Here is a 13,183-nt window from a genome sequence, read left to right on the forward strand (position 1 = left end):
CAGGCAGTGATCCTCTCCACTGAGGCAACCGACCATTGGCCAATGACATTCGATGGCATTGCCATCACTGAATCACCACCCATTCTCAAGATCCTGAGAGTTAACATTGACCTGAAGCTAGACTGGTAAAGGTATTATCACCATAGTTCTAGAGGACCATTGGGCTTTTCTTTCATTAGAGATGCCTGGTCGTGGTTTATCCTGAGGGTCACCACGCCTCAAGTAAGGAGTGAGGTTGAGAAGGTGGGGCCTTCATGGTCGTCTCAGCCAGTATGGGAATTGAACCCATGCAGTTGACAACATTCTGTATTGCAAACTAGCCATCCAAACTAAGCTAACTGACTCTCACATTCCAAAACTAATAATATAAATATAATGGCTGTAAAAGCAAGGCGAGGAATCCTGCACTAAGGGTTCACTTCTTGATTCCCAAAGTCTGTCCAGGAGTGTAATTGAATATTTGCCACTTGTCTGGTTGAGTACAGCTCCAATAACACTTCAGAAGCTTGAAACCATCCAGGACAAAGCAGCTCAGTGATTGACACCACATCCTCCACCACTGATGCTCAATTGCAGTAGTGTACCATCTAAAAGATGCAGTGCAGAAGTTCATCAAGGCTTCTTAGCACATTCCAAACCAATGACCAGTTCCACCTTGAGGGACAAAGGCAGCAGATACATGGGAATACCACAATTGCAAGTTCCTCTCCAGACCACTTGCCATCCTGTCTTGGAAATCTAGTGACATTCCTTTAGTGCCACTGGGTCAAAATCCTGAAATTTTGTTCCTAATGGCATTGTGAATCTACCTACAATCCATTGGCTGCAGCAGTGAAAAAGACAGCCACTTCTCGAGCAGAATTATGGATGGGCCATAAATGCTGGCCCAGTCAGCAATATACAAATCGCATGAGTGAATTAAAAAATAAAGCTCTGTTTGCTCATTAACCCTTTGCTCGTGGATCTACACTGGTTCTGGTCTCAACAACGCTTTCATTTTAAAATTTGTATCTTTATTTTGAAAATCTTCTGTGTCGCACTCTTCCCTATCTCTTAATCTGCACCCCCACAGTCCTCTAAGATGATCTTTCTTCTGCAATATTTCAGTTATAGCCGCATACATGTAGATCTTCATCGCGCTGGAATTGGTGACTGTTTCTTCAGCTGTCAAAATCCTTTATACCTCTCTACCCTTCCCTTAATAACCTCCTTAAAGTCTTCCTCTTTGACTAAGCTTTTTATTATTTATATCTTTCTTTGAATTTGTCTGCATTTTTTGTTTCATTAAGCTCATTAAAATACCTTGGGAAATTTCAATATGTTAAAGATACTTTATGAACGGAAATTGTTCAATAGACCTCAACGCATTATCTAGTACAGTAGATCCCTGATTTACAAATACCTGACATATGAACTCTTGTACATAAGAATGTGACTTCATACAGCGATGTAATTTTCAAGATCAGACATGTGAACATTACTTGTACTTAGAAATGACTCCTTTATATTGTCCTCCATTGTGTTTCAACTTGTATATAAATCAACTTGTGAATGGACTCCAGAATAGAATCCATTCACAATCCGGGGAATGCCTGTACTGAAGAGAGTTCTGTACTGTCAAGCCTGCCAGCTTTGGGATGAGATGTTAAACTGTTATGTACTTTCTCCAGCAAATGCCAAAAGATCTTGTGGAAAAGAAAAAGTATGGAGACTTACACTGTTCTAACCAATATTAAATGCTGTAACAACACTACTAAGAATATAGTTAGTGGCCAATTCCCTTGCTACTGCATTTGCCTACTTGGCAACCGTAATAGTATTCAAAAGCTCCATGCTGATTGTGAAGTATTTTAGGTTGCTTGAGAATGTGAAAAGTATTTTACAAATGGAAGTTTGTTTTACTATTTTATCACACTGCTTTATGCTGAAAACTAGATTGCCTAGATCAGGAGTGGAATGGTGAGGTCACTATGCAAAAATAAAGTATTCAGGTCTGTTTCTAATTAAATTATAGCCCCTCTTGCAATATTGAACTGTCCTTCGTGATGTGAAGTCCTAGTGACAGGTTATTGGATGTGAGACCATATACCAAAGTGATTTATCAGATTAATGAAAGTAACATGTATATTTTAAGCATTCTCAAGAAGTCTGCATATAATCCAATATCAAAGAATAATTGATATAGTGTGTATTTGCTTGTTAATTGTATCATAATTGACAATGTGTATCATGTGATTTTGTTTCAATACTATTCAATTTTCTATTGATTTAGCTCAGCGCCTGCAAGAGTCATCAAGCAAATTGACCGACAGTCAGTTCACCAGATTTGTTCAGGGCAAGTTGTGTTAAGCCTTAGCACTGCTGTAAAGGAGTTGGTGGAAAACAGTCTGGATGCTGGAGCTACTAATATTGGTGAGGACAAAAATGAATAATCCCAACCTGCATGTCTTTTCAACAGTTTACCTTTATATCCTGAGCAGGAAGTAGCTCTTTCAAGAAACTAGTAGGATCAAATTAGGTTAATGACCTCTCTTCCGTGATTTAAAAAAAATGTTGTTCCATGTTTTCTACACAACTGTTTTGAAGAGATCCTCTTTGTTCCTTAGTTATATATCAGTTGACAAATTGGCAAATGCCAACATCAGTTTGCATTTTTCAACTTTAATTTTTACACAATTCCCCATGGTACTTAACAAAAGTGGCAGGAGCTTTAGATGAGGGATATGGGAAGTGATTGAAGGTGCAGTCAAAGTGAATTTTGTGGAGGCTCGTGAAACTAATGGGAGATTTAATAAGACAGAATTTTAGGAAATAAATTATAGAGCACCAATAACTGAAATGTGGAGACTTAATTTAAAAATATAACATGGCTTTCAAATGTCACGTTAGCATCTTAACTCTTATTAACATTTCGATTTTAAAAAAAACCCTGAGGTTTGAAAGCTGCATTTTTTGTATACATTTGCAATTGGCAATTTCTTAAAGATTGCATTTGTGGCCAGTTCTGCTGCTGAGTGGAACACTGTATGCATTTATACAATTAGAGAGATGCTTATAACCTCCCATCCAGCAGCTCAATCAACCATGGTAGCTTGTGATTACGCCAAAAACACTGAGTCCAAAGACAACTTTCTACGGCAGTCTGAGTGGCAGTAGCAATTACAATTATGTTAATTCAGCATACACAGTTATAATAATTAGCTGTCCAATTGTTTCAGCAAGAAGAATGCTGGAGCAGTTAAAAACTCCAGAGTTCCGGAGTGGTTCAAATTAATAACTCCATAATTGACTGGAACTTTATAAGTCGTAAATACAAGGTCAATGTACCATTACAATTATGCAATTTTCTAACTTACAATTATAATAAACATGTGCTATTAGGCTGCTTGTGCCCTTATAGCAAGGAATAGAGGAGATGGCAAAACCAGCAACTTTGTGTCTGAAGGTGGATATTGGAGGCCATTTTTAATGGTACTACTCTGTATCATGTGATGGTATCACACAGTTTGTTTCATAAGATGTCTCCATTAATGACAAATGATGACAGCACTGTTTGGTATTTAAGTACTCACAGTAATTACATCTGAGTTGCAGTTTGTTCATTCAATAAATGGTACTATCGCTGATTTACTTAACACAACGTGAAGGGCAACTTGACAGTTCTAGTAATGGCAAATGATTTTCAGTACTAGCACACTTTAAGTACAGGCATATGTTCATGTAAATATAAACTTAAGTAGTGAATAAACTGTATTTTCTATAAAGGACAACCATTTGCTAGTACAATACTGAACAGCTACCATGTGAAAAACCATTCTGGCTGTTGCAGCTGAATCTTTGACTACATTCAAGATTACACGCATCCATGCAAGAAATATCTAATGCTTTAATTTTTATTCCCAGAATTTATGTTGTATGTTTTTCAGATATCAGATTGAAAGAATTTGGAGCAAATTTGATTGAAGTATCAGACAATGGGGATGGAGTGGAAGAGAAAAACTTTGAAGGGCTGAGTAAGTTTTGCTTTTGGACTGCTGGCCTTTATATGCAGAGATCTGAAGTATAAGGATACAGATGTTGTGCTGCAGTTGTACAAAACCCTGGTTAGACCCCATGTTGAGTACTGTGAGCAGATCTGGGCACCACACTTTATGAATGATATATTGGCCTTGGAGGGAGTACAACATTGTTTACAAGAATGATACTTGGACTTCAGGAGTTATGAAGAGAGATTATACAAATGAGCCCTTTCTTCTCTAAAATTTACAAGGGTAAGGGAATCTTAAAGATATTAACAGGAAAAGACAGGGTAGGTACAGATAAACTATTTCGTCTGGTTGGAGATTCTAGGACCGAGGCATAGTGTTGAGAATTAAGGCTAGACCATTCACGAGTGATATAAGGATGCACTTCTGCATTCAAAGGATAGTAGATGTTTGGAACTTATTCACTAATGGCAGTGGATGCTAACTCGGCTGTTAATTTTAAATCTGAAGGAAATAATTTTTTGTCAAGCAGATATATTAAGGGATATGGGCCACAGACAGATTTATGGAGTTAGGCCACAGAACAGGAGAAAGTGAGGACTGCAGATGCTTGAAATCAGAGTCAAAGAGTGTGGTACTGTAAAAGCACAGCCAGTCAGGCAGCATCCAAGGAGCAGGAGAGTGCTGTCGATTCTCATGTTCCTCGGATGCTGCCTAACTGGCTGTGCTTTTCCAGCACCACTCTATAGGCCACAGATCAGCCATAATCTCATGGAATGGCAAAATGTGTTTGAAGGGCTGTCCAACTGCTGTTCCTCTGTTCCAGTTTAAAAACAATTACGATTTCTGAGTGATAAATGACAAGCAACCCAGGCTTTTACATTTGATGGTTGTTAAAATGTGAAGGATCCCTTAAATTAAATTTAACAGTCTTTGATCAAATATTCCAGCCAAACCTGATAAACTGTTGTCTTCAAAGACATCTTCACTCAATTTCATTTGCCACTGAAATTCAAATTTCATTCTAGTTAGTGTTTCATGTGATAGATTGCGGCAGAAGTTGTTCTCCCAAAGCAATCAGTTGCTTGCAGTTAGACACTGATGACATTGCTTATGAAAACGTTCATTGAGGTCTGTGTGTTATGTATAACATATATATAGTGAGTAGAGTTGATACATTAAAACTGTCCATTCAGTCGTGAATGTACATAATTAAAAAGATCTGCTTGTAGATTTTATAATATGAAAGGTTTAAGATTGTTGTGAAATACTTTAATTATTTCAGTTAGTTTGCAGTAGAGCTGTACCCCAGAGATCTATTAGGGGATGAGGTTAATTGAAAATGCTGAAACTGAGATGAAACTTCATCACATCCCAGTTAAATTCAGATGTTCTTAAGACTAAAGTAGACAAATAAATAACTTATAGTCTTTCCCAAAGTGATTATGTATATGTTACATGATATACTGGCAAAGGATATAGGAAGGAGAGTTCAAACAATTAATTTACAAAGTCAGCTAGTCATCAAGTGCTAGTAACTATTGACATTACAAAATTTAATTGCAAATGTTGATATGTACAGTGGGAAATATTGTGGAAAATAGCAGATCAAAGATTATGAAAATAGGAAGTAAATTTTGAGAGGAGGAAGTGTACAATTAACACAAGAATTTAAATACGTTTATGGATTAGTAAACTTTAATTTGTGATGTAGCCTTAAAATGTAGTGAATTCTGTTGTACACACTGTCAAGAATCAAATAAGCAATTGACTATTAAATAATAAAACATTTTGTTATTACTGTGGAATACCATACTGACCATTTAGCACTTTGATTTGGGTTTTAACTCATCCTGAACTCCTATTCAAAGTCTGATAGTTACTGCTGCAAGGGACTTTAATGGTGAGAGTTTAGGAATCTGAAACTAGTTTCTGGTAAGACTATGATGAAATTTGCCAAATTGTGACACTGAATGGATTTAGTAAGTTTAAAAGTTAAAAATTGTACCTTTCTTTGATTTGAGAAAATAAATACTGTTTAAATGAAAAACTGAAACATGAACATAAATGTCGAAGAGACGTTTATATTGATCCTGAGTGTACAAGGTAACATCAATATTTCTCATCTTGGTTATGTTTTGAGTGAATTCTAATGTCAGATTTAAAGCTGGAATAATTTGTGTGAGTTTGGAAATTTTATTAGTTTTGAAAGACTTGTTAGTGAAATGTAAAAATTTGTCTAAACATAATTGTGAATCTGAATTAGTTATTGTAATTACATTTGCATATCAATATTTGTTTATTGATTTGAAAGCACTGAAGCATTACACTTCCAAGTTGCAAGATTTCTCCGACCTCTTACACGTGGAGACCTTTGGATTTAGAGGTGAAGCTTTGAGCTCCTTGTGTGCTCTAAGGTATTATATCTTCAGCATTAAATAATGTTGCACTGTTAATGTGATCAGCATTATTTTTGTATTTACAGACTGTTCTGTTGGAGAATTTTGTGAAATACTAGAGGTGATAGGCTGTGAGGTAAAACCACCTTTTATGTCTATAAACTTTTTTTATTGAAATGAAGATGATGGTTACCAAGGTAGGAAATGATAGACTGGTAAGGGTGAATGTAGACTTTGACAAAGAAATGTGTATGAACTGCATTTTAAGGGAGGATAGAACAGTTCTGCTTCTTAGAGAGTGACTTCCAAAGAGCTCATCCAATGCAGCTGAAGGCTCTGCCTCAAATCATAAAAGGCCAGAATCATAGATGCACAATATTTAGGAGCGAATATAAACAGTCAGACTTATGAATGAGAACAAGGGTTCGGAATTAAAATTATTTCCTACATTATAAAAATGACAGTTCTTCGTAAGTGCTTTACTAGGTGTAGTTTGGAGTATACATATTATTTAAATCCAGTGGTTTTGTTGTGATTTAGTTTTAAGGGATCTAGCAGGACCAGATTATGCAGTTAAAGCCATCCTTTTGTTCTCACCAGTGACCTTAGTATCGTGACATGTCACAAAAACGCCAAGGTTGGAACTCGCCTGGTTTTTGACCATAATGGGCAAATCAGTGAAAAGATGCCATATCCTCGACAGCAAGGGACAACAGTTACGGTTCAGCAGTTGTTTTGCACATTACCAGTCAGGCATAAAGAATTTCAGCGAAATATTAAAAAAGTGAGTTTGTTTTTTATTTCATTTTTCATGAAATACATTCCAAGCTGCCAGCGCTCTATATTTTATATATTTACAACTCTTCCCTTGGTTGATTGGGTAGCTGCCAGTCACCAATGCAGTTAGGAGGGTGAAATAGTTAAAGGACTGGAATTCTGATATTTATACCGTTCAGCAGTGACATACTGCCGGTAACAGTAGTGGCTAGAACTTACGGACAGTCAGAAAAAGTAGTAAATGTCAGAAATATGCAATATCTTTATATTTCATATATATTTTGGTCAGAATTATTTGTAAGAACCCGCCTTTGAAAAACTATAGATTTATTAAGGGTCTCATTGCACTTTTATTTGTATTTCCATTTCTAGTATGTTTGGTTTTTTAACATTAGTTTCTGAAATAGAACAGACCATTCGGCCCAAAAGGTCTGTGGAGGTGTTTGTCCTCCAAACAAACCACTCACCCTACTTAGTCTAGCTCGAACAGAATAACTTATTCTGTTCCGTGTTTCCTTGTGTTTATCTAGCTTCATCTTAAACGTGTGTTCCAAGTATAAGCTTAGGTACTTCATTCTTCAATAAGTTTTATTGCCCTGCTATAGGAAGGATGGTTTCAAAATGAAAAAGGTGTAAAAAAACAATTTACAAAGATGTTCCCAAGACTGAAGGGTTTGAGGTGGATAGGCTGGAGCATAGGAGGCTGAGGAGTGACTTTATAGATGTTTATAAAATCATGAGGGGCATTGATAAGGTAATTTGCAAGGTTTTTTCTCCAGGGTAGGGGAGTCCAAAACTAGAGAGCATAGGTTTAAAGTGAAAGTAGAAAGATTTAAAAAGGATCTGAGGGGCAACTTTTTCACACAGAAGGTGTGCATATATGCAATGACCAGGTTGTGGGAGGAAGTGGTAGAAGTGGATACAAGTTAAAAGACAGTTGCGCAGGTGCATGGATTTGAAAGGGAGGGACCGTTTAGGAAACCTAATTGGTGTTGATCAGTTAGGCCAAAGAGCCTGTTTCAATGCTGTATGACTATAATATTCATCCTGTACTTAAAAAAAAGGTTTAATCTTCAAACTGCACTTTTATAAAACTATTTTTTTTTGTTAAAAAGGAATACAGTAAAATGGCACAGGTGCTGCAGGCCTATTGCATCATTTCTACTGGCATACGGATAAATTGTACGAATCAGGTTGGACAAGGAAAAAGGAACCCTGTTTTTTGTACCAGTGGATGCACCACTTTGAAGGAAAACATCAGTGCATTATTTGGATCAAAACAGGTAAAATATTTATATTGCATCTGCCCAGTGCAGAAGTTGAATATTTAAGGATCCCAAGTACACCAGCAAAACTCCCTACTCTTTGAATAATGCCTTGGGATCCTTAAATATTCAGCTCAACTGGCATGAGGGATCTTGGTGTAAATGCCTCATATTTGAGCAACAGGGAGTACTCACATGGCAGAGCATGGTCGCCTGTATTAGAGCTAATTTCATTCCTACCTTGTTGAAGTTGGTTTCTCCCAGCTAATTCTTAACCTGCTTATCCTTTTTCATACCCAACATAAATTTTGTGATATAGTCATCACTGTCCCCCAAATGTAACCCCGTGATCACTTGGCCCACCTCTTTTTCAATAACCTAGTCCAGAAATGCATCCTTTGTCATTGGCCTGCAAACATTCTGCTATAGAAAATTCTGTGAACAGACTGTAGGAAATTTTGCCTCTCTTTTATTTTCACACTACTATCCCAGACTATATTCATATAATTAAATCCACCATTATAACTACTTCATAATTCTTCCTCTTCCCTGTAACTTGCTTGCAAATTTGTTCATCTACATCCTTCCCACTAGTTGATGGTCTATAGACTACACTGAGTAATATAATCGCATATTTTTGTTCCTTAGCTATAGCCAAATAAATTTTGGCCTTGACCACTCTGGGATGTCCTCTGTCTCCAGAACTGCAAAGCTGTCCTTGATCAAATACATCGCCAACCTTTCTTTTAAACCCTTCCTATCTTTCCTGAGCACAAGTATATCCAATAATATTCAATACCCAGTCTTACCCTTGACTGGGTGTGAATTATTGCCCCAGTATCATGTTTCTACATGGCTATCTGCATGTATAATGCACCAGCCTTATTTTCCACACTCTACACATTCATGTATACACCTGGTAACCCTAACTTAAGCTTTACTATTTTCTCCATTACACTGAACCCTTCCAATATCTTATTCTTTCCTACTTTAGTAGTATTTGTCAGTTTCTTAATATTATTTGCACAGTGCTATCCCTCTTTAATATTACTTCCTGGCTCCCACACCAGTATCCACTTCAAACCCTTAATAATGCTAGAAAAATTGCAGTACAAGAAATTGCTTCTGGCTCTGTTTAGGTTCAACCCGTCTGGTCTGTACAGTTCCCATTTCCCCTGATTCCAGGGTTCCAACAATCTAAAACCTTATATCCTGCAACCCTCCAGCCATACATTAGTCTGTTCTTTTCTCTTTCATGTGATACTGAGAGTAAGTTGAAGATGTGTACTTTGAGGTATTGCTTGTTAATTTCCTGTCTAGTCTATGGTTAGTTCCCGCATTTGGACCTGCATCTCTCTATTGCCTATGTTGTCGGTGCCACGGAACAGAATGCACATCTCAGTGGTCCAAGCTGATCTATTATCCCTCCATCTGTTAGATAATAAAATCTACTACTGAGATAAGAAACAAGATTCACGAGCTGCTTACAACACCTCTTCTCTTGTCACTTAAATATAAGGAATTTCATTTAAATAATTCAGTTAACCTTTACTATCAAAATTTTTATAAAAATTCCCCAGCTTGGATCAACTTATTCACTTTGGATAAAAGGAAACAAAGCTACATCGATTAGCTGAATGCAATGTACAATCCTCAGGAGATGTCACAGTTTGATATATTTTCCTCACTTGTCAGTGATCTTAACCTACTTCACAATCCTAACCGTCTGCTTCATTGTAATGCTGACCAGTTCACACTTCTCCCTATCTGTGTCACAAAGATCCTGATCTACTTTACTTCACACTTGATGGATGGTGTTCCTTTATTGATCCTAATCACTTGTACACTCCTCCCAGTCTGCATCACACACTCCAGACCTGCTAGTGCAAAATAACCTGCTTGCTTGCCTGTGAAGCAGTCGGGAAAGAGTGTGAATTCAGGACCTTTGCAAATCTGATAGAGAAAAGTGTGAAACAGATCAGCATTACTGTGAAGCAAATGGGGAACAATGTGGAGCAGTCTTAAAATAAGTTGGAATTTTTTTTATTCATATTGATATTGTATGGGGTGTTTATTCTTTTTAGCTTGTGCTTGCGATGCGGCTCTAGCTGGGAGAAGTGAAGGTGGTTCAGATGGTTAGATGCCTATTTATGGGCAGTTCAGGACGGGTAGTTGCCCCCTCCGGGCAGGGGGTGAGTTCCCCTACTCAGCGCTATTGGTGCTTTATATGTTGGTTTGTTTTCTGGTTTTTGTTGTTTTTTATTTTTAATAATTTTGTATGTTTGTTAAATGTAGTGGTTTTAGTTTATGTGGTTTTTATATTTGGTGGACCATGAGACACTAAGGCTCAGCAGTTTGTGATTCGGGTTCCTCCTCTCTGGAAGTTAAATGTAATTGCAGAAGAATTGTTTGTCCAATGTGTGCAGGAGAGTTTCCTGACACAATATGTAGATAAGCCAACAAGAGGTGAGGCCATACTGGATTTGGTTCTGGGTAACGAACCAAGCCAGGTATTAGAACTAGAGGTAGGTGAGCACTTTGGGGACAGTGACCACAATTCGGTGATTTTTACTCTAGTGATGGAGAGGGATAAGTGTGTACTACAGGGCAAGAGTTATAGCTGGGGGCAGGGAAATTATGATGCGGTGAGGCATGACTTAGGATGTGTGGATTGGAAAAGTAGATTCCAAGGCAAGAGCGTAATTGATATGTGGAACTTGTTCAAGGGGCAACTAGTGAGTGTCCTTGATAAGTACGTACCTATCAGGCAGGGAGGAAAGGGTCATGTGAGGGAGCCGTGGTTTAATAAGGAATTGGAACCCCTTGTTAAATGGAAGAGGGCGGCCTTTGTAAAGAAGAGGCGTGAAGGTTCAATAGGGGCGATTGAGAGTTATAAGGTAGCCCGGAAGGACCTGAAGAGAGAGCTAAGAGCAGCAAGGAGGGGACATGAAAGGTCCTTAGTTGGTAGGATTAGGGAAAACCCTAAGGCTTTCTATAGGTATGTTAGGAATAAAAGAATGACTAGGGTAGGAATAGGTCCAATCAATGATAGTAATGGGAAGTTGCGTGTGGAGGCTGAAGAGATTGGGGAGGCACTTTTCGTCAGTATTCACTCAGGAACAGGACATTGTTGTCGATATGAATACTGAGGCACGAATAAGTAGAATGGATGGCTTTGAGATATGTAGAGAAGAGGTGTTGGAAATTCTGGCAAGGGTGAAAATAGATAAGTCCCCTGGGCCTGATGGCATTTATCCTAGGATTCTCTGGGAAGCAAGGGAGGTGATTGCAGAGCCATTGGCCTTGACTTTTGTGTCCTCTTTGTCTACAGGGGTAGTGCCAGAGGACTGGAGGCTAGCAAACGTGGTTCCCTTGTTCAAGAAGGGGAGTAGGGATAATCCTAGTAACTATAGGCCAGTGAGTCTCACTTCTGTTGTGGGCAAAGTCTTAGAGAGAATTGTAAGGGATAGGATTTATGCACATCTGGATAAGAATAATGTGATCAAGGATAGTCAGCATGGTTTTGTGAAGGGCAGGTCGTGCCTCACAAACCTTATTGAATTCTTTGAGAAGGTGACTAAGGAGGTAGATGAGGGGAAAGGGGTAGATGTGGTATATATGGATTTTAGTAAGGTGTTTGATAAGGTCCCCCATGGTAGGCTACTGCAGAAAATACAGAGATATGGCATTGAGGGTGAGTTGGAGGTTTGGATTAGGAATTGGCTGGCTGGAAGAAGACAGAGGGTAGTAGTTGATGGCAAAGGTTCATCTTGGAGTGCCGTCACTAGCGGTGTTCCGCAAGGATCTGTTTTGGGACCATTGCTGTTTGTCATTTTTATAAATGACCTGGAGGGAGGGTTAGAAGGTTGGGTGAGCAAGTTTGCGGCTGATACGAAAGTCGGAGGAGTTGTAGACAGTGAGGAAGGATGTGGCAGGTTACAGCGGGATATAGAGAAGCTGCAGAGCTGGGCAGAAAGGTGGCAAATGGAGTTCAATGTAGCTAAGTGTGAGGTGATTCACTTTGGTAAGAGTAACAAAAAGATGGGGTACTGGGCTAATGGTCGGATACTTGGTAGTGTGGAAGAGCAGAGGGATCTTGGTGTCCATGTACACAGATCTCTGAAAGTTGCCACCCAGGTAAATAGTGCTGTGAAGAAGGCATATGGCGTACTGGCTTTTATTGGTAGAGGAATTGAGTTCCGGAGTCCTGAGGTCATGCTGCAGTTGTATAAGACTCTGGTGCGGCCGCATCTGGAATATTGTGTGCAGTTTTGGTCGCCATACTATAGGAAGGATGTGGAGGCACTGGAACGGGTGCAGAGGAGGTTTACCAGGATGTTGCCTGGTATGGTAGGAAGATCCTATGAGGAAAGGCTGAGGCACTTGGGGTTGTTTTCATTGGAGAAAAGAAGGTTTAGGGGTGACTTGATAGAGGTGTACAAGATGATTGGGTTAGATAGGGTTGACAGTGAGAACCTTTTTCCACGTATGGAGTCAGCTATTACAAGGGGGCATAGCTTTAAATTAAGGGGGGGTAGATATAGGACTGATGTTAGAGGTAGGTTCTTCACTCAGCGAGTCGTAAGTTCATGGAATGCCCTGCCAGTAGCAGTGGTGGACTCTCCCTCTTTATGGGTATTTAAGCGGGCATTGGATAGGTATATGGAAGATAGTGGGTTAGTGTAGGTTAGGTGGGCTTTGATCGGCGCAACATCGAGGGCCGAAGGGCCTGTACTGCACTGTATTCTTCTATGTT

The 13,183-nt window shown here is 38.8% G+C and overlaps 1 protein-coding gene across 1 annotated transcript in view; it reads left to right on the top strand.

Moving 5' to 3' along the window:
- pms2 (PMS1 homolog 2, mismatch repair system component) overlaps positions 1–13,183 on the top strand; it is a 43,767-nt gene that overhangs the window by 1,762 nt on the left and 28,822 nt on the right. Inside the window, exons 2-6 of the mRNA XM_072559810.1 lie at positions 2,273–2,412; positions 3,927–4,013; positions 6,301–6,403; positions 6,986–7,169; positions 8,278–8,445. Coding sequence (XP_072415911.1) covers positions 2,273–2,412; positions 3,927–4,013; positions 6,301–6,403; positions 6,986–7,169; positions 8,278–8,445 — 682 coding nt within the window. The remainder of the gene's footprint in view (positions 1–2,272; positions 2,413–3,926; positions 4,014–6,300; positions 6,404–6,985; positions 7,170–8,277; positions 8,446–13,183) is intronic.

Source organism: Chiloscyllium punctatum, chromosome 40 (assembly GCF_047496795.1).
Source record: "Chiloscyllium punctatum isolate Juve2018m chromosome 40, sChiPun1.3, whole genome shotgun sequence".
In the NCBI taxonomy this organism is placed as follows: Eukaryota; Metazoa; Chordata; class Chondrichthyes; order Orectolobiformes; family Hemiscylliidae; genus Chiloscyllium; species Chiloscyllium punctatum.